At 39.4% G+C, this 20,557-nt stretch overlaps 2 protein-coding genes across 11 annotated transcripts in view; one reads left to right on the forward strand and one right to left on the reverse strand.

The window, feature by feature from the left end:
- angptl3 (angiopoietin-like 3) overlaps positions 1-4,276 on the forward strand; it is a 6,736-nt gene extending 2,460 nt beyond the window's left edge. The window contains exons 6-7 of the mRNA XM_033965719.2: positions 1,477-1,743; positions 2,447-4,276. Of these exons, the coding sequence (XP_033821610.1) occupies positions 1,477-1,743; positions 2,447-2,634 (455 nt within the window). The 3' untranslated portion in view covers positions 2,635-4,276. The remainder of the gene's footprint in view (positions 1-1,476; positions 1,744-2,446) is intronic.
- Positions 1-20,445, reverse strand: part of dock7 (dedicator of cytokinesis 7) — a 74,018-nt gene extending 53,573 nt beyond the window's left edge. For all 10 annotated transcript variants that reach the window (XM_033965717.2, XM_033965716.2, XM_055221514.1 and 7 more), the window contains exons 1-14: positions 20,335-20,445; positions 19,341-19,440; positions 17,990-18,165; positions 16,325-16,393; positions 16,106-16,235; positions 13,868-14,080; positions 12,614-12,699; positions 12,466-12,532; positions 11,141-11,290; positions 10,966-11,046; positions 9,847-10,009; positions 8,104-8,246; positions 7,133-7,226; positions 6,782-6,944 (exon numbers count right to left, since the gene is read on the reverse strand). In XM_033965717.2, coding sequence (XP_033821608.1) covers positions 6,782-6,944; positions 7,133-7,226; positions 8,104-8,246; positions 9,847-10,009; positions 10,966-11,046; positions 11,141-11,290; positions 12,466-12,532; positions 12,614-12,699; positions 13,868-14,080; positions 16,106-16,235; positions 16,325-16,393; positions 17,990-18,165; positions 19,341-19,440; positions 20,335-20,372 — 1,673 coding nt within the window. In that variant the 5' untranslated portion in view covers positions 20,373-20,445. The remainder of the gene's footprint in view (positions 1-6,781; positions 6,945-7,132; positions 7,227-8,103; positions 8,247-9,846; positions 10,010-10,965; positions 11,047-11,140; positions 11,291-12,465; positions 12,533-12,613; positions 12,700-13,867; positions 14,081-16,105; positions 16,236-16,324; positions 16,394-17,989; positions 18,166-19,340; positions 19,441-20,334) is intronic.
- Positions 20,446-20,557: the final 112 nt, after the last annotated feature.

Here is a 20,557-nt window from a genome sequence, read left to right on the forward strand (position 1 = left end):
CGGCCACATCACAGCGATATCAAGTAACCACTCGGAGGCGCTACTGAGCAGTCTAAACTATCAAACAATCGATTAAAGAAAAAAAAAAATAGCTTGCTTGTCAGACAGCAAGAAAACAGACTTGTAATATGTCAAAATAAGGCTAACTTTAAGTAACTAATGGGATGGATGAGATTGACAATATGGATATTTTGATGATTTTCTAACATTAATATAGCGATCCATCAGATACGTGCTAAAACGTCCCTGTAAAATTTAAGGTTAAATGTTGTGGTTAAGGTTCAGGTGTTGCACAAAACCTGAATGAAATTAACCAAAAAAGTAAAAATACTATTTCATATTCTTAAGACTTTAATATATTTTTTTATCAGCTCTTGCAGCTTTTTATTACACAGTACTGACTATATAGTCCATAGCAGAGATCAACCGATATGAGTTTTTTTCATGGTCGATTGCGATACCAATTCTTTAAAATCACAAGGAGCCTCTGCCGATATTTTTGGACCGATATGTAGGGTCCATTTTGATTATTTTCCCCAAATTCTGTAATTTAAATGTATTGCAAACTCAGCCACAATCTCTTTATTACTACAAACCTATAAGAGAGCTGTAGTCAGGTGTTCAAATTAAACTTTATGTGGATTTTTTTAGGAGCTAAACAAACTATTGGCCTGTGCTGGTGATTCAAGGCCATCTGTCTCTAGTCTATAGTACACAGTTTTTTCCACAAACTTCCATTATTATTGTTATTGTTATTGTTATTGTTATTATTATTAATTTATTTAATATAGACAAAGTAATTACATTGGACGAACCAGACGCATTGGTTCAAGTGTTATCGCAAAATTTGCAACACCGGTCCACGTGAGTGCAGTTCAAACCAGTAAATGAATGGCTGAGGTTAGGTGTCTTTATTTGACCCTTGGGTAAAGTTGGTTTGCAGTGGTTAAGTGGGCTCAAACCCACATCTGCACAGCACACAGACAAAATGAAAAGACAAAATTGACAAAAACTATTGTGCCGAGTGATCTTATTCAAAAATACAACAGCTGCAGGTGTGAAACTGCCTCTGTGTGATACTGACCCGAGACCAAGACCCTAGACACAGACTCTGGTCCCTGGTCATAACACTGGAGCTTGCTCTCTGCAGCTGGCTGGTGTACACAGACTACAGACTGCGCTGTGGCTGTCCAATCAGGTCACCCGCCCATTTCACAATCTGTCAAAGTGCATTTTTGTTTTTATCCGACACACTTCCAAACAACAGGACAAAAAACTGAAGCTAAAATGGATTTTAAAAAGTCCTAGCCACATCAAAAGCAGACGTTTCCTGAGGCAGTGCAGGCTTGGTGTTCTTTCTTGCATGCTGCCTCACAATTAGCATTTGTTGATAGTGATAGTAAAATTTTTATTTTTTTAATATATATTCCCCACCTCTATACCTACAAACAACCCACTGTCTCATATGTTTCACAGGGGACTACTGGCTGGGTCTGCAGAAGCTGTACAGTGTGTCTCAGCAGGGAGCTCACCTGCTGCGCATCGACATAGAGGACTGGAGAGACGTCAAGCACTGGGCAGAGTATAGATTTTCACTGGACGGAAGCTCCGCCCACTACGCCCTTCACCTCAGCCACGTCTCCGGTGACATGGCAGACGCTCTGGCCAACGTCACCGGGGTTCGGTTCTCAACTAAAGACACAGCCAACGACATCCAGAGGAACTGTCCCCGGCATTCCACAGGTACAGAGACTATTGAAACGAAAGTGATAATGAACTAGAAGTGGGCAAAATTACAAAAAAAAAAAAAAGATCTCTTTTTAGTTTTGTGCAAAATGATTATTATTATTATATTTTAGTGCCTTTTTACCCTAAAAAAACATCACAATTGTATTTATTTTTTTGCTAATATTAATAAGTTTGTATTGTATTAATTTCTTCTTTTCAAAAACAAATACATGTATTTTTCTATATTAATTGCATGTGCATTTACAACTCAGACATTTAGTCAGTGCTATTTGATGCCAAAAAATTGTCTATTTTAATCCTCCAAAGTCTGGACTCTGCTCCAAACCACATGCTTCTACAGACAAAGCATTATCTTTAGGCCTCTCCATTAAAAAGTCCCAAACGCATCACTGATAAATGTTTATAGCTTGATTCGATTAAAATTCTATTAACTGCCCAACCCTATAATGAAGCCCGCTCTCAACAATTCCAGCTCCCACACATAAATGGTGTCGTTGTGTCCTTGGGCAAGACATTTAACTCTCCCCGCCCCCAGTGTCTGTGTATACTGGTGTATGAATGTGTGTGTGAATGGGTGAGTGGCTCTTTGTTGTAAAGCGATTTGAGTATCTTGAGGGTGGAAAAGCGCTATATAAGAAGTGACCATTTTCCCTAAACAGTTGCAAAGTGACGTCTAACTGACATGCCTTGATCTTAGGTGGTTGGTGGTTTGATTCCTGTGGAGAAACCAACCTGAATGGAAGGTACCAGTGGCTGCGTGCAAAGGGGCGCTCTATGAGAAGAAAAGGCATTCATTGGAAGCCAAGCACAGGCCAATCGCTTTCATTAAAAACCACAAAGATTAGCATAAGACCAGCTCCGGCCGCCTCCGACAGCCTGTACTGACACGCCCCCGGAGACGCCACCCAACGTCACTGCAAAACCAGCTCAATAGAAAACACTGCTGTACAAAGCTGTGGCTGTGGAAGCATTACATTCATCAGTAATATTCTGAATGGACAAATAAGACAAATAAGATTCTGAATGGACAAATACCACCGGTGCTCACCAACAAAAGTGCCAAGAAAAGTTTAAAGGACCTATATTACACAAAATGGACTCTTGTAAGGTTTAAGTCATGTTCTAATGTTGTTATCTCCTAAAAAATAGACATGGAGTTGTGTTTTGTTTCATTCCCATACGTTTGAGTAACCCTTTATTATCACTCGGTCTAAATCTCAAAAGCTCAAAATGCTCTGTTCCACCTTGTGATGTCATGAACTGGTAGTTTTCAAGTTAACAGCTTCTTTTACCTTTAGTTCAGTAGAGATTGGCAATTCCAAATGATTCTAGTGAAGGTGTATGGAGTTTAAAAACACAGTGGAGCACTTCCTGTTTTACCATACATGACATCACAAGGTGGAAGTGTCTTCAGTTTGAGAGAAGAACTCAGCCTAAATATCCAGGGTTTGCATCTTAAACATGTGTGAATGAAAAAAAACCACAACTCCAGGTCTGTTTGTGATGAGGAAACAACATCAGAACAGAGATCGGAGAACAGTGTAATATGGGCCCTTTAAAGATACCTGTAGAATGTTTTTGAGCAAAGGTCAAAATAAGTCCGCATTGTGCTGTCTGCATCTAATTGAAAAGCCTTTTATTATAATCATGACATGCGCCAAGTTACCATAGATGTTGTTAGCTTTACCGTCATAGCAAAACTCTACACTGGTCCCTGCGAGTTGTAAAAAGTGTTTGTAAACTCATTGTTTTGCGTATTTAGGATGCTCACAATGCATAAGGTAAAGGAGGAATAACTTTGGACCACTACAAACAGTTTTAAACTGATCTAGTTCTGTTTTTCGTTTTAAAAAATCCCGTACAGTGCCTTTAAACTGTGCTAATGATGTAACCATGGCACCCGGGTCAATAACCTACAGGGATCGATCCAACGGGAACAGCAAAGTTGTCCTTATGCAACGCTGGCACTCACAAAATCAGGAAACCGTATCTAAAAAGTGTCCCCTGCTGAGTGAGTGTGGCTTTTATGAAAATACAAAAATAGTGTAAAGTGATTACATTTTTGAGCTTCTTCGCTTCATAGAGTTGATGAAATGGAGTTTGCATGTTTCCAAGAGCTAAAGGCGATTTAAGCCACAGACTTTAAATAATCCTCTGCCTTAATCATGTTTTGTAAATGTTTTATTTTTATTAGTTTGAGTCAACCGTTTGGGTTTTTGAGGGGAGTGGTCCTGTTCTCCTGTTCATCATCATCTGCCATCGCTAACAAGGTTTTCTACATTATATCTTTTTTTCAGTGTTATATTTTGTGTAACTGTTTATTTAAATTGTTTATCACAGTAGTATAAGCCATACGCTTAAATTACTCAAGTTCTGTCATGAGTCATATTGACTTCTGTTTTCATGTCATTTCATTATCGTACTGTAAACACATTTAGCCAGGGCTAAAATAAAACGTATTTATGAAGTCAACTTAAAAATAAAAGATCTCTGATGTCCAGTGTCTTGCTGTGTTTAAAGAGTTTCATTAAGCACTTAGTCATACTCTGCAGTGACGTCACGCTGGGGGTGTTCTACATGTATGTTTATAGTGGAATGTTCAGGAGTTTCCATGGTGACACAATATGCACACAAGTCAAAAAAGTTTTAAGATCATCTGAAAGTTTTAAGATCATCTGAAGTCAAAAAAGTTTTAAGATCAAGAAAAAAAAAAAAAAAAGGAATTTATAGAGCACATTTTCAGGAGCCTGTGATCAATCGGAGCGTTCATGGTCCTGTTTAGGAGTTTGATTTTACACAAAAAGGTGAGAGTGACCAACTGAAAAACTGTTGGCTAATGCTAATGCTAGCTAGCTTGTGGCTGTAATGTTATTTGAGAGAACACAAATCAGCTCACTTGTCGTAGTTCCAACTAAGTCAGCTCTTTCTGGTCAGACTGTGGTGAAATGAAGCTCAGGTAAAAGCTTCATACAGAGCACTGTCTACAGTGTCTACAGTCTACACCCACAGAGAATGTTGATGACATCAGCTGCAGTATCCATAACAGTGTTCAGGATGTACTACGTAACTTTTCTAATGGAAGAGCTGTCACCTGCTTGTCTCCATGGAGATGTTAATGCTTTGCCAAGAATGTCCCAGAGTGTGGCAATAATCCATCTTGCATTTATCCAATCACAGGTGTTTTTACTGCAAAAAGAAAATACCTCAAAAACACGTGTACACCTGTACCTTGACCTGGCGGCAGCACGTATCTCCATAAAATATATGTTTAACGCCGTACTGTGGAACACTCCAGACAAAACAATAAGATCTCCATGGAGACAAGCATTTACAAAAACAGTTACACAAGGTTTACACATTTTAAATCACAATATTCACCTAAAACGACTTAAAAGAAACAAGTCCACTGACTTCCGCATTAGAAAACTAGTGCCCGATGGGAGGTGACGTCGCTGTAAACGTCATCAATGCTGTCAGCGCCACCTATGGACAGCTGTACATCACACTAGCAAGCAGCACATTTTTTTTCAATTTGTACCAAAATGACTACGCAACATTGCCGACTCCTACGAGTATCACCGATTAAGAAAATAAAACTGGAGAAGAAACAAAGGTAGATGAACAAAATGGCATCTTGAAAATAAGAGATTAAAGATTACTCAAACATGAATCACTCCAAATACAACTTCAGAGGCTCAATGAGAAGAAATTACTAGAAAATGGTTAAAGATCTGAAAAGTCCAGTTTACAGAATAGGTCTGATTTAACAATACTGTACATTTAAAGTTGTGTTGTGTGGTTTAAATCTGCTCTTGGGTTTTTGTATCAGCGGCATAAATTCATTTCAGTATTATAGTTTATCGTCTATATTTACTTCAGCGATATATCAAGCTTTAAAATGTGTTTTTGTGACAGGGTTAACATAGGGCACGTTTGGAACACTGCGAGCGAAACAGTGACACTCTTTCTTCAGTGACATTTTGAAACCTACTCTTGCAGCAGGTCTTTGCAATCTATTGATCGGCCTTATCTCCAGCTAAAAGGTACTGATTATTTGCAGACAGATGAGGTTGGTGGAGGCGACCACGGTGTCCAGCAATGGGGGTATGCCTCTGAGTGACCTTGGCAAAAATAGTAGCAGGTCAGATGTAATTTTCCCCAGCGCAAGAGCAGACATGTGGTGAACATTAACGCACTGCAGAGTCATCGAAGTACGAACCCTGAGATAACACAGTGTACATATAAAGCCTTGGATTTAGGTCATCTCTGTACAGATATTTCAAAATAAGATCCATAAAATGCAATTGTATAAGTTGAAATTCAAAATAAGGCTGCTAATTTTAGAAAAAAAAAAATCATAAACAGACAATCATAATTATTTGATTCTGCTAGTTGCTGGTCTCCATGGTGATGTTATTGTTATTCCCATAGACTGTATATATAAATGGACATAGCTAACCTGCTAGCCGCCGTGTTCCAAATAGGAAGTGTTCATGGGCACGCCTCCAGCTCCATCGATTCTGGCTCCAATTCACTTTGTATTAAAAAACTGTGGCCCTTCTCTGTAACTGCTTCTGTCAGACTCGACATTTTGGCCTTAAATATTTGTATTAACCCGCTCTATATGATCCTGGTCATTTTTATTTCGCTATTGAGTCTGTAAATCCAGATATCTACATTAATCACCCTGAGGTCGCTCCCACTAGCATTAGCAACAGGTTTGATTGACAACGTTGCTAAGCGCCCACTCCCTACTAAACCAGAAGTACGGGCAGGAAGGGGCGTTAACTTCAACAGCCTCACTCCAGATTGGCTCTTTGGTTGCTATGATACTCAAATATGAAACTTGACTCCAAATTCACCCCTATAACTGCTCTAACCTTGATGGGCTTCATTTGGAGCCGAACACTGTGGGTGATGTCACACTCACTTAGTCCACCTCTTCATACAGCCTGTTTAACTACATACCATCTCCGAAAATCATCATAATCCTTTGAGAGCTTTAAACTCACCAGCACATTTTAGTTTGTACCTGTATGTGGTATTTGGCACATAGACATCCCTCGCAGGAAACTCAAGAATTTCACGAGTTGGCCGAACTCTGCTGTCGGGGTAAGGCTTAACCTGCAGGAGGTCAGGGGTCAAGCAGTAGTGCGGGTTCTCTGGAGCTGGAGATATGTCCAACTTCAACTGAGCTAAAGGCAGCCATGACAGTACAAGACAGAGGGGGATACAAAATATGTCAAAATCACACAAAACGTATAAATAAACATATAGAACTGGTCAAAAGTTTGAATGCTCTCATTCAGTCTTTTTTGTTTAGTTTGTTTACTTTCCAAACTTTTAACTGGATCTGTATAGTAACATAACATTACAAGTTTACCTGTGATGGGTCGAAGTCTTCTGAGCACTGAAGACGGCCGCCTCATATCAGCAAGGAACTTATACAGATCCTCGTCACTAAGTCTGTCCCCTTCCTGCAAAACATGAAGTTTAAAGGTCCTATATTAAACAAAATGGACTCTTGTGAGGTTTATCCATGTTCTAATGCTGTTATCCCATCAAAAACAGACCTGGAGTTATGTTTTGTTTCATTCACACTTTATTTAGTAAAACTTCATTATTATTAGTCTGTCTACAAGCTCAAAATGCTCTGTTCCACCTTGTCATGAAGTGGTAGTAGAAAAAATACATAGACAGTATGCTATTTTTAATACATTAAATAATAAGAGCACACTATAAACGGTAAGAAATGGGATTAATAGCCAATATGTTAATTATTTTTATTGTCACTTTGCTACAGCCATAGAGAGTCTGCTCATGCTGTGCATTATGTTTTTTTTCTGAAAACCATAAGGAGGGTTCAAACAGGGCCAGAGAGAGATCGCTAGATTACTCAAACATGCATGTATGACATCTCAAACCTCTTCAGGCAGGTTTTGATGAGGGAACAGAGTTAGAACATGAGAAAGCTTCCAAAAACAGTGAAGGTAAAGCCCCTTCTAGTACGCATCACTGGTTTAGCAGGGATCGGACACTTAGCAACGCTGTCAATCAAATCTGTTGCTAACGGCAGTGGGAGCGGTCTTGGGGAAAGAAGGCGCCTGATTTGTCTGTTATTAATGTTCATATCTTGATTTACAGACACAATAGTGAAATAAAAACGCCATGATCATGTAGAGCAGGTTAATACAAAAATTTAAGACCACCCAAACGCACCCATGATCTTATTTGGAACGTATCGGCTAGCGTGTTAGTTATGTCCATTTACATATACAGTCTATGGTTGTGCCACGATAGCTTAGTCTAGTTAAACACAATAGTTCTGCTTTAAAACAAAAGTGAGAGTGAGACCTGTTTGAAAAAGTTGGTGATGGTGAGTGTGGCGGGTCTGAAGCCCGTCAGGCTGCAGGCCTCATCTCCACTCGTGGTCCTCTCCAGGGAACGCCGTCCCATGATGCTTGAGTTCCTCCGCTCAGACCAAGAGCCTTTTCGCTCTGAAAAGCCAAAATTATGAGTTTCAATCAAATCAAAACCTCAAACTTACAGGTTTTAAACAAGCGAAAATGTTCTAGCAGCAGCCAACTGATATTTGACCAAAGAATCAAACAAAATACTGCATTCCAAACAAACCAAACACCTGCAGAGGTCCATTTAAAACATAAAAAACAAGAGCTGGTGTGATTATAAATGTTTATCCCCACATTATGAAAGTGCATTGGTGGAACTAATCTATCCAGTTTTGTATGTCCTTCAAATATACTCCATTTTCGGGAAGTAAAATAGCCAAAACCTTTTTTTTCAAATTTTTTCCCCCATTTCAGTTCTAGTTTTTTAGCCTTATATAATCATGGGATCTTGTATCAAAAGTTCCAAGTATACACACCATTTATACCATACATCCATTATCTATCTAGCAAGTATCTTCACTTACTATTGTTTGAATGTTGTTTAATTAAATCTTATTTGTTCCAGCTAGCATAAAATATGTTGTTTCAGAACTGCTCCAACCATCAAGTCAATAATAATCGTGTTTATTTTTCACTGAAGCAGCTGTTTCTATCAGTAAAGTTAATTACCATCAGCATATTTTTACCTAAAGCGGCCAAAGGTCAGGTTCACAGAAAGATCAAACTCAAAATAACATTTCAAGGACCAATATGGCGGCGTTTGTTTAAATATGTTGTACTATTTGTGGTTAAAGTTGTTTTTAGATAAAGTACATTGACAAACAAACCCATGTGTTTGAGGCATGACTGAAAGACCTCTGCTACAGGCCAGTCGTACAGTTAAAGGTGCAATTTGGAACTTTTCCAGTAGAGGGTATGCCACCCGCTTGTCTCGTGGAGATGTTAGTGCTTTGATTAGAATATTCAACAGTATGATATTGATGCTTTGCAGTGACATCACACTGGAGGTGTTCTAGATGTATCCCTATGGTGAAATATTAAGCAGTTACCATGGTGACACAATGCCCACATTAGCAAACACAGGCAAATAAGTTTAAAGATTGTTTGAAATCCAAGCGTTCATGGTCCTGTTTAGGAGTTTGATTTTACACAAAAAGGTGAGAGTGACTCACTGAAACTGAAACTCACTTGTGCCTGTAAAGTTATTTGAGAGGGACTTGTTTAACAGCACAAATCAGCTCACCTTTTGAAATTCAGATAAGTCAGTTCTTAATGGTCAGATTGTGTTAAAACAAAACTCAGATTAAAAACTAATAAGCTACAAACAGAGCAGTGCTTCTAGTTAGCATCAGACCCCAGGTAATGTTGACGACATCAGCTGCAAAGTATCAATTAAACATATCTTTCTCCATGGAAACACTACCAGGTCAAGTTACAGCTATAATCTGTGTAGAGCTGAGCCCGCTCACAGTAACAACACATGTGTTTAAGGGATTTTTGAGCCATTATAAAATCAGCGATGAAACCATGCTGAATAGATACATTTAATGCGATACTGCGGAATTTTCCAGGCAAAGTAATAATATCACCATGGAGACAAGAAGCTAGTGGACCCCACTAGAAAGCTACATAGTCCACTTTTAGACTGTGTAATCAAAATTATACAAGACTAACGTGACTATCGTACCTGAAAGACTCATTTCCATCTCCGTGTCCCTCTCTAAACTGCCCGCGCTGTTCACAATGTTCATGAGGTGGATCGCTGTCCAAGCAAAAGGCATTCGATAGCGACCCAGGCGTTGGCAGAACTGCTCAGACTGACTTCGGAGCTTCTCCAGTTTTTCTTTATTCTGCACCAAAAACACACAACATTTCAATGATAACTCAAACTGCAAAACATACACCATCAGTCAAATGTCTGGACACATTTTTTCATACGTTTTCATTTGCTTTGATTCCATGATTATTTACACTGTAGATTCTCACTGATGTATCAAAACTATGCTTTTCTTTGATTACTGGATACTTTGAGGAATTGAAATCCAAAATATCAATTTTTTTTTATTGTTGAGTTATTTAACTTTTCTCCTTTACTACATGATTCAATATATCACGCTCATAGAGTGTATAAAGAAGTGGATAGAGTGAGTGTGACGTCACCCACAGCGTTCGGCACCAGTCAAATGAAGCTATGAGGCTAGCAGTTATAGGGGTGAATATGGAGCAGAGTACCAGATTTGGAATTCCGTCCGCAAGTATCATAGCAACCAAAGAGCCAATCTGGAGCGAGGCTTTTGAAGATAACGCCCCTTCTCACCCACACCACTAGTTCAGCAGGGAGCGGGTGCTTGGCAAAGCTGTCAATGACACCTGTTGCACTAGCAGGAGCGAACTCGGGAAAAGAAGGCGCCTGATTTGTCTGTTATTAATGTTCATCTCTTTACAGACACAATAGTGAAATAAAAAAAAAACAGGATCATGTAGAGTGGCTTAATATGAACATTTTAAGACCAAAATGACGAGTCTGACAGCAGCAGTTTCAGAGAGAGGGGACACAGTTTTTCAATGCAAAGTGAGTCGGAGCCAGAAGCGCACCCACGAGCACTTCCTGTTCGGAACGCTGCGGCTAGCAGATTAGCTATGTCCATTTATATATACAGTCTATGATCTTTCTTCATATATTTGAGGTATTTTGTGTTTGTATGAAATGTAAAAAGAGGAGGAAGAGAGGATGGGTCCAAACCTTTGACTGGTCGTGTGACTAGTTAATCTGTTTTACTGTTATTAATCTATGTTACTGTTGTACCTTGGCAGCGTCGGACTCTTTGAAAACCATGTAGGGCTCAGCGCACTCTCCAATATCACCCTGCTGTAGAACTTTCTCCAGCTGTTAAAAATATATATAATTACTCATCAATTCAGCTGTTTTAATATGAATTACAAACACATTTATTTATGTAATATTATTGTAGTAGTCATACCTTGATAACCAGGAAGACATCTTGAGATGGGTAGGTAATAGAAAACACAGCAGATCGGGCCAGTGTTGAGATGGCTGCCGTTTGGATATGAGGACGTAACATGCCTTTTGTTTGCTCAGAGTTTAAGTCAAAGAAAAAGTTCTCAGATATCTGTAAAAACAATTTTTAAAATGTTTTATAATAAAGACCAAATAAAAATAGTTGGTATTTCAAAACATTTACCACCCTCTAGTGTCTGCATATACAAGAAACCCAAGCCAGTTTTTAAGATTAGTTTATAATCTGAAAAAAAAAATTACTATTAACAAAATAATCAAAGGAAGGAGAAATAAGGAGAAAGGGGAGTATATTTTAAAAAACAAGCAAAAAACAAAAAACAAAAAAAATGAAATGGAAAAAAACTGAATCTCACTAAATCAAGTAAAAGGAAAATTAAAATCAACAATCGGGCAAAAGGTTTTTGAGTGAAGACGTTTGGCTGCTCATCCAAGTCGCTTCTTCAGTTCTTGTCAGATTACTGCTGGACACTGCCTTATATCTGTCTGAAGGGAGGAGCTAACTACACTGAAGCTAACATACCTATTAGCATCCTGGCTAGCTCTATTGTTTCCTTTGCTTTGGCAGTGTCCAGCAGTAATCTGACCAGAACTGAAGAAGTGGCTTGGATGAGCAGCCAAACATCTTCACTCTAAAACTTAAATCCAGTTGACAGATTTTATATTTTTCTTTTACTATAGATCAGACCTAGACCACGGACGGATTACACAGATTGCACGCACACGCACACACCTTGTTTTCTCACTCCCTTCAAACCTGATGTCTGCACTCCCTCTTCCCTCAAGTCAAAATGTCTCAATGGCTTTTATTGTTTGTATTGTCTCTAATGTCTGTGTAATCCTTCAGTCGTCCAGGTATAATCCATGGTAAAAAAAACCAAACACATCTGTCAACTGGGCAAAATGTTGTAGAAGTGAAGATGTTTGGCTGCTCATCCAAGCCGCTTCATCAGTTCTGGTCAGATTACTGCTGGACATTACCGTACATCTCCATCTCAAAGACGCTAACCACTCCTTTGGCTAAGATCTGTACCTCACTATCTTCAAAGACAAAGACAAGAAATGATTTGAGAGGGGAGTTGAGAGGTTTGGATGAGCAGTGAAACGTCTTCACTCTAAAACATTTTGTCCAGTTACAGATTCGATTTTTTTGCTTTTACTATCATTTCTAATATCACAGTAAAAAAAAATTATTAGTTTACAAGTAAAAATGTGAACATTTCAATGGTTTGTAAAAGTGACCCAACAACTCAAACCATAACAGCTTACTTTTTTCTTTTCCTTGACGTCGTATAAGGCCAAACTAGCAAATATCGGCTCAATTTCGATTTCAAACCTTCAACAAAATGAAAAACAGAAGGTCAGCAGAAAGCAGCAGTGAAATAAAACAGCGAAAGGGCTTTTGTCTGGTACTTACTTCAAGGACAAGCACTTGACGAGCAGCCGCTGTCCAAAGTGCTCTTTAGGTACTTCAGGAACACAATGACGCTCTATGGGCTCCTCCTGAGGAAACACACACGACATTATTGCTCAAACTAATTTCAAGCTTGATTTTAATACTTAAGAAAAGTCCTGATACCAATTTCTACACGACAATGATACAAAACAGACAATAGGTCACATTTTTATAGTGTTTTTCCATCTTCCACTCATTCACACATTCACACATTTATGCATCAGTGTACACAGACACTGGGGGCAAGATGGGTTGGAGACAATGGCAGAGTCGGATTTTAAACGCCAACCTTCAGATCAATCGACAAACACGCAACCAACTGAGCTGCTGTTGCCTTATGAATTAAATTAAAATACTACACACAAATATAGATAGATCAAAACATTCTCAAACTCTCTCACAACCAACAGCACTTTACACGCAGGCTGTATCTAAAATCCCCCCAGTCTATTCCTACAGGGGGCAGTTTTTAGGGGTCATGCCATATTTGGTGGTGGCCGAATGTCAAGTTGGTGAAAAAGTAGTGCGCTCAAAATTTACCACAATGCAGTAGTGGTCATCAGTGGTCACTAGAGCAGTCAATATAAACCATAATGCATTGCGGAAAAACAACAGTGGGCAGAGGCAGGTCTTTAACTGGACACAACACGAGTGAATGAAGCAGATAGAAGCGCTGGTTTATCTCACTGTTGATCCTGGTTATGAATAAAACACTCTTAAATAAACTGCTGCCTTGTAAAGGAGTTAGCGTTAGCTGCTTTAGCTCGAGCTGTTAACAGAGCGTTTATTTCCACATCTCAGATTTTTAAAAATGAATAAGCCGGTCTGTTTACATGAGTTCCAGTTTTACTTTTCTAATTATTATTAGTCGATAAAGATTTGTGCCAGTCCAATCTGATCATTATTAATACACAAGTTTTATCAGAGTTTAGACTTTAGACTTCACCCAGACACAGAGTCACATGACCCGAGAATAGTGAGCAGCATGTCCAAATCTTTCTATCAATGAGTGTCCGTAGAGTCCACTAAAGACAGTGTGGAGTGAACAAGGGGTCAGGGACTAGAGTGGACATTAGGACACAGCCATAGTTTTCATCCACAGTGTAGATTAGTATGATATTAGTAGTTCAAACAGTCCAAACTTTTCTGAATCTTATATGGTCCTTAATAAAAAAAAATTTAAATAAAGTAAACGTGTTATCATAAGGACATCACCTCATCCAGAGCAGGGTGCAGAGCAAACAGCTCACGGTGGCGGCTGGTTTTGCGTTGGTCTTGGTTGTGTCGATCGATCTCCTCATTGGGGGCGCGGTCCAGAAGGTGAGGGAGGAGGGGGTCAGGGAGAGAATTCTTTAGGTCAAAGATGCTGCAGGCCCAGCTGCCCCTGGGAGTATCATCTATGGACATGGAACGACGCTTCAAGTCATCCTTAAAAAAAAAAGAACATAAACAGAGAAATTTAAAAATATAATGTACTTTAAGAGCTCATATGATGCTGTTTTCTGATCTATGTTCTAATGTTTCCGCATCACAAACAGACCTGGAGCTGTGTTTTTGTTTCATTTACACATGTTTAACACAGAAACCCTGCATATTTATGCTGAGTTCTTCTCTCAAACTGAAAACACTCTGTTCCATCTTGTGATGTCATCATGTGGTAATACAGGAAGTGCTCTGCTGTGTTTTTACTCTCCATACACCTTCACTAGAATCATTTGGATTATTTTAGACCTGGAATTGCCAATCTCTACTGAACTAAAGGTAAAAGGAGCTGTTAACTTAAAAAAAAAAACTACCACTTCATGACATCACAAGGTGGAACAGAGCATTCTGAGCTTTGGAGATGTAGACAGACTAATAATAAAGTCTAAATCAGACATGTATGAATGAAACAAAACACAACTCCAGGTCTGTTTTTGAGGAGGAAACAGCATTAGAACATGGATTAAAGCTCACCTTTGTGTAATATAAGACATGCGTGAATACTTGGAGAAATATGTGGGTTTCAGCATGATGAAAAGTTGAGAACGCTGCCCTATGGCAACGTTCTTAATTTGTCATTATGCAATTGTGCAAAGGTGCAATAAGTAACTTTTCTGGTGAAGGGTCCACCATCACCTTGTCTCCATGGAGATATTACTGCTCTGCCTAGAATGTTCCACAGACAACATTAAACTTATCATTTTCATCGAAAGATAACCCAGCTTACAGTAAGAATGCACATTTTTTCCAGGTATTTATGGATCAATAAAAACATCCATTATATAAATGCACTTTTAATGCCATATTTCGGAGCATTTCAAAGTAATAGGTAGGTCCAGGCACAGACCAAACACACTGAGAGTGCATTCGATTTTCCAATGGCAAACATAATACGTATTTTCACTGAGGCTGCAGTGAACCCTTCTGCACCCCTTTAGACCCAGGCCTGTAACATCTCCATGGAAAGAAAAGGAAAAATTACATAGTGCAACTTTAAATATTACTAGCCTTTAGAATACAGAAACCATAGACTATAAAGAAGTGGACTAAGTGAGTGTGACACCCAAGCTTTAACTTCCTGGCTGATGTCTTGACATGTTGCTTCAGTATTTCCACATAATGTTCTTTCCTCATGAGGTCGTCTATTTTGTGAAGTGCTCCAGTCCCTCCACACAACATGATGCTGCCACCCCCGTATTTCACAGTTGGGACGGTGTTCTCACGCTTGAAAGCTTCCCCCTTTTTCCTCCAAATGTGAGGATGCTCATTATGGCCAAACAGTTCAGTTTTAGTTTTGTCAGACCACAGGAAATGTCTCCAAAAATTAAGTCTTTGTCCCTGTGAGCATTTGCAAACTGTAATCTGGCTTTTTTTTGTTTGTTTCTTGTGGAGTAATGTCTTCTTCCTGCCGAATGACCTTTCAGCCCATGTCAGTACAGTCCTCGTTTCACTGTGGATAATGACAGGCTTTTACCAGCTTCAGCCAGCACCTGCAAAAGTTCTTTTGCTGTTGTTCTTGGGTTGATCTGCACATTTCAGACCAAAGCACGTTTATCTCTGGGACACAGAACCCGTCTCCTTTCTGAGCGGTATGATGTCTGGACATTCCCATGGCATCTGGAAATTACACCTAAGGATGAACCAGACTTGTGCAAGTCCACAATTCTCTTCCTGATATCTTGGCTGATTTCTTTTGATTTTGCTTCTTTGTGTAACATATGAATGTGTTCCAGGTGTGCCTTCAAATACATCCACAGGTTTGTCTCTAACTTAAATGTCGTCAATAATCTTACTGTATGTAAACTTCTGACTTTGAAGAATGTAATGAAAAATTGTCTTTTAAAATCTGTCTCTCTATTATTCTGGCATTTGGCAAACAGAAATTATTTTGTTAATCCTGTAATGTGTTTATATAGTGTATGTAAAGTTCTGGTTTCTGTATGTCGGAAACCCAGCATTACAAATCTGTACCTGGTCGTCTTGGTAACTGCTCGTCTCTGGCATTTCATCAGCTTCAAAGATCTGTTTGGGGAGGCCTTTCTGACGCTCCTTCTGTTTGTCAAGTGCATTAGGATTGAACCCCGTACCAAGCTTGTGATATCTACAAGGCAAAACACAACAAAAACACAGTTATTTGAAAACAGCTGAGGATTATCTTTAGCATGTTACGGAACTTTAACAATTACTTACTTTCTATTAACAATTGCCCAGTCTTCTGTGTATGACCGAACGCAGTCTCTGACATGAGCATCTGTGTCGCTGTAAGTAAACGGCAAAGGGTCACAATTTTATATAGAGCTTATCAGAGGTGGGCACAGTGTCTTGCCCAAGGACACAATGACAGTATTCATTTGTGGGAGCTGGAATCACACCACCAACCTGTTGGTCAGTAGATCACTACCAGCTCTACCAATGATTTTTATGTTGAGAGCAGGATTTGAACTGTCAACTTTCAGATCAAACAAACACTGATACAGATATATTTAGTGTTGAGTTCAGATTTATAACAGGACTTTCAATGACACCGAACAAATATGTAGCAAAACATTAATCATGTTTTTCACTGACTCCCTATGGTGAACTAAACTTGAAAACAAAGTGCTGCTATAAACATAGAAAGTTAAGGTAGAGCGATATGGCGCTCAATAGGGACGCCCACTCTGATTCCAGAGTTGTTTTAATAACTGCCACAGTTACCACAGAGCTGATTAGTCCTGAGCTTTGAAACTTTTAATATTATATTTTTAAGGTAACTCTAAGGGGAAAATGAATGGGAAATTCACTTCTGGATTCACGGAGAGGGTGGTCACTGTTGAACTCCTTTGACAAATAATAATTGCCTTGTTTGGGTTTGGGCTAGGAGTTAGGGGTTAGGGCTAGAGGTTAAGAGTTAGGGGCTAGGAGTTAGGGTTAAGGTTAACAGATTATTGTGATGAAAGTGTAAATACAACATATTACAGCAATAAATGTGAATTTCTATGTTATCCCAATGGCATATTCTGCGGGGATCAGATGTGCTTAAACTCGCCTGGGCCCATAATTGTTTTGGGAGAGATTCAAGAGTTGCACAAAAGGTGAACGGAGCGTGACTTTAACCACAAATATGCAGAGGAGTCTTAATACCTTTTGGCTAGGGTCTAATTACACAGAGAGGTTATGTCATTTTTATTTTAAAGCTGCTCTTATTGCAAACTTTTTAATGTTTTCTTTTCATGTGCTTCTGCTTGATATTCTAAACTCACCAAAACAACAACTGTGATGCTATAAATAGTTAAGTGTATCTCCGATCTTTATTGAGAGGTGGAACATAATGAAGTAATACTAGTAAAATACTGTACTTTAATAAAAAATAAAAAAAAGCATCTGTACATTACTTCAGTACATTTTACAGTGTATACTTTTTACTTTTACTTCAGTACATTTAAGAGCAGTATCTGTACCTTCTACTCCACTACATTTTTTAACTGGACTGAAAAGTAAAAGTACTTTTTATTATTGTGTGAGACCTGCTTTAAAGGCTGAGTTTATATTTAACACGTTCAGAATTTGAACAAAACAAAAATATACAAATAAAAATAGGAAAAAAATGATTGATTTAATTGTTTCTGTTGAACAAAATTCAAGTCAAATTTTTCTGACTCAAAATCTGTGTGAAATACTTTTACTTTTTACTCTAAGTACATTTTTAAACAGGTACTTTAATACTTTTACTTTAGTAGATTTTTTAGGTGATACTTTTACTTTAGTATGTTTTGTACTTTTATATAAGTAGAATGAGTACTTCTTCCACCTCTGCCTTTACAGCATGGTACTATACTGATCTCTTAATAAAGGGTCTGTGGACAGCAGTCTTACCCTTCTTCCGGGACGGCCTGTACCACTGTGCGACACTCCCGGGGGGTGTAGATGACCTCGATGTCGTCAGGAGGAAACTCTATCAGATCTCTGAGCGGCCCCGACTCCACGATGGGGGGGTGAGTGGTCAAATACTCCTCAAAATCCACTGGGTCCACCGCCTCCGTGAGTGGCACCTGATTGGTCAAAGAGAAATTAGCAAGGTTTATTTTTGTTAATTTTTTTTGTTATTCTTCTTCTTATGACAGCTGCGTCTCCCCCATAGACCATATAAAGAAGTGGACTAAGTGAGTGTGACGTCGCCCACAGCGTTCGGCTCCAGTCAAATGAAACTCATTGAGGCTAGAGCAGTTATAATGGCCAATCTGCAGCCCAGTTCCATATTTGGAATTCCAACCACGAGTATCATAGCAACCAAAGAGCCAATTCTGAGTGAGGCTGTTGAAGGTAATGCCCCTTCCTGCCCGCTCCGCTGGTTTAGCACGGAGCGGGTGCTGTCAATCATGCCTGTTGCTAACGCTAGCGCGAGTGACCTCGGGGAAAGAAGGCGCCTGATTTGTCTGTTATTAATGTTCATATCTTGATCTACAGACACAATAAAAAACCCAGGATCAGATCATTTAGAGCGGGTTAATACAAACATTTAAGACCAAAATGATGAGACTGATAGCAGCAGTTACAGAAAGAGGGAACCAGTTTTTTTAATGTAAAGTGAACTGGAGTAGATGAAGCTGAAAGCGAGCCTATGATCACTTTATTTGGAATGTATCCACTAGCACATTAGCTATGCCCATTTATATATACAGTCTATGCTTGCATCCCATTTCATCCAGTTTTGTATTTCTACATAATGTTTCTTTCTCACTCCATGTTGAACATATTGATGTTTGCAAAAAATTTTAATAAATACAATCAAACAAATATTAATAAGAGCAAATATAATTAATTAAAATCCAACTTTGGTCATTTTAATCATGCACAGAGAATGCAGAATCCTAAAACTGCACAGGGTCTGAGAATTGGCACTACCCCATTAACAAATATAGCACTACATAAACACTGACCACTGCAGGAGTGATGTAACGCTAAGACAAGGCACAAGATAAATATTCACTGGTCCCAGCTTCCCATTGCATGACGTCATGTTGAGGACCATTCAAAAGTCAAAAGTAAATCTAATATTTAGTTTTGAATTTTTAATCACTATGGCAACAGTATAAATTTTTCATTAATCTGAAACCCATGGATGTTTAGCTTCTTCATAAATTAGCATCACTGATTTCTTCCATTTCCAGATAAAGTGAAACGTGGCGAACACATTGGGTTTGTTTGGTTTTTGGGATAAGCTCACCGTGTTACTCGCTGCTGCCCCTGTGTTTGGGTGTTTGAAGAGCTGTGGGGAACCTCCATACTGTCCAGAGATCTGCTTTCTGACCTCTGCTGCCACGGTCCTGAAACAGAGACAAGAGACGAGCTTCAAACCGGCCAAACATGTTACTGATGCATATGAGTGTAAGCATAACTGCCAACATCAACAGATCAAACACTTGTTTATTACAATAGTGTAGTAAGAAACAGCAATTCAATGTTAAATGACCAAGATTGACTGCTTTTATAAATTCTACTGAGAAAATGTAAACAAACACACAGAGCAGTGCAGTGTCAGTGTAATACTGTTATTTATTGGATCTATCAGGTATAATAAAATATTAATGTAAGTATATAACGGTGTAGTAAACAAACACACTGATGGAGCTCGTGTGTGTGTTTATACTGAGACATCATGAGGGAGGACAGTGTTTGACAGGTCGCACAAAGCCCTTTGTTAAGAACATTACTGTGATCTGTCTGAGGCGGAGCAGATTAAACAGATTAAACAGTCTCTGTTTTAAACAGTCTGTTTAATTGTCGCGGGGGAGTGAGATCTTCTTAGACACTGATTTAAATGTCCTCACAGAAGCGGCCGGACTCTCAGAAGAACTACTGTCTCTCACATCTCAATGTCTGACCATCACAGTCACAGTGACCATCAGTGTCCACAGTGACCGCACACACAGCTGTAGATCAGATAAAGTGCGCGCGAGCAGGACATGGGGGTAAAGACTCGCAGGTCGCATTTGCGACTGTGTCTTTACACGTCGCGTCTTTGCTTTGGAGACAGTCTGCGTTGTCCGTGTGTCTGGGCGGGTCTGAGCATCTCTCCTGCTGCAGCTAACGCTAGCTCAAGCTCAGGCTCTGCCCTGCCCCGGGCCTCCTCCGCTGGGCTCTGTCAGCGGTGGTCACTTATAACGGCAGGACCATGCACGCGCCTCTTACGATCTTGTATTAAATCGCGTCGTTTTTACCTGTTGATTTTTTGCGCGAATGCGCGGCGTTCCGCCATGGCACGGGCCGCAGATGGTTTAGATTCTCCGGGCGGCAGCAGACTCCACTCTCCACTACAGGGAAAACCACGGGAGAACCACGGGAAAACGGGAGAATGGGCTACCGTAAACACAGGAAAAGTGTACACGAGAAATGCGCAACTATGAATGAGCCTGAACACACCTCTGTGCGCACTACACTGTA

The sequence above is a fragment of the Periophthalmus magnuspinnatus genome, chromosome 4 (genome assembly GCF_009829125.3).
Source record: "Periophthalmus magnuspinnatus isolate fPerMag1 chromosome 4, fPerMag1.2.pri, whole genome shotgun sequence".
NCBI lineage: Eukaryota > Metazoa > Chordata > Actinopteri > Gobiiformes > Gobiidae > Periophthalmus > Periophthalmus magnuspinnatus.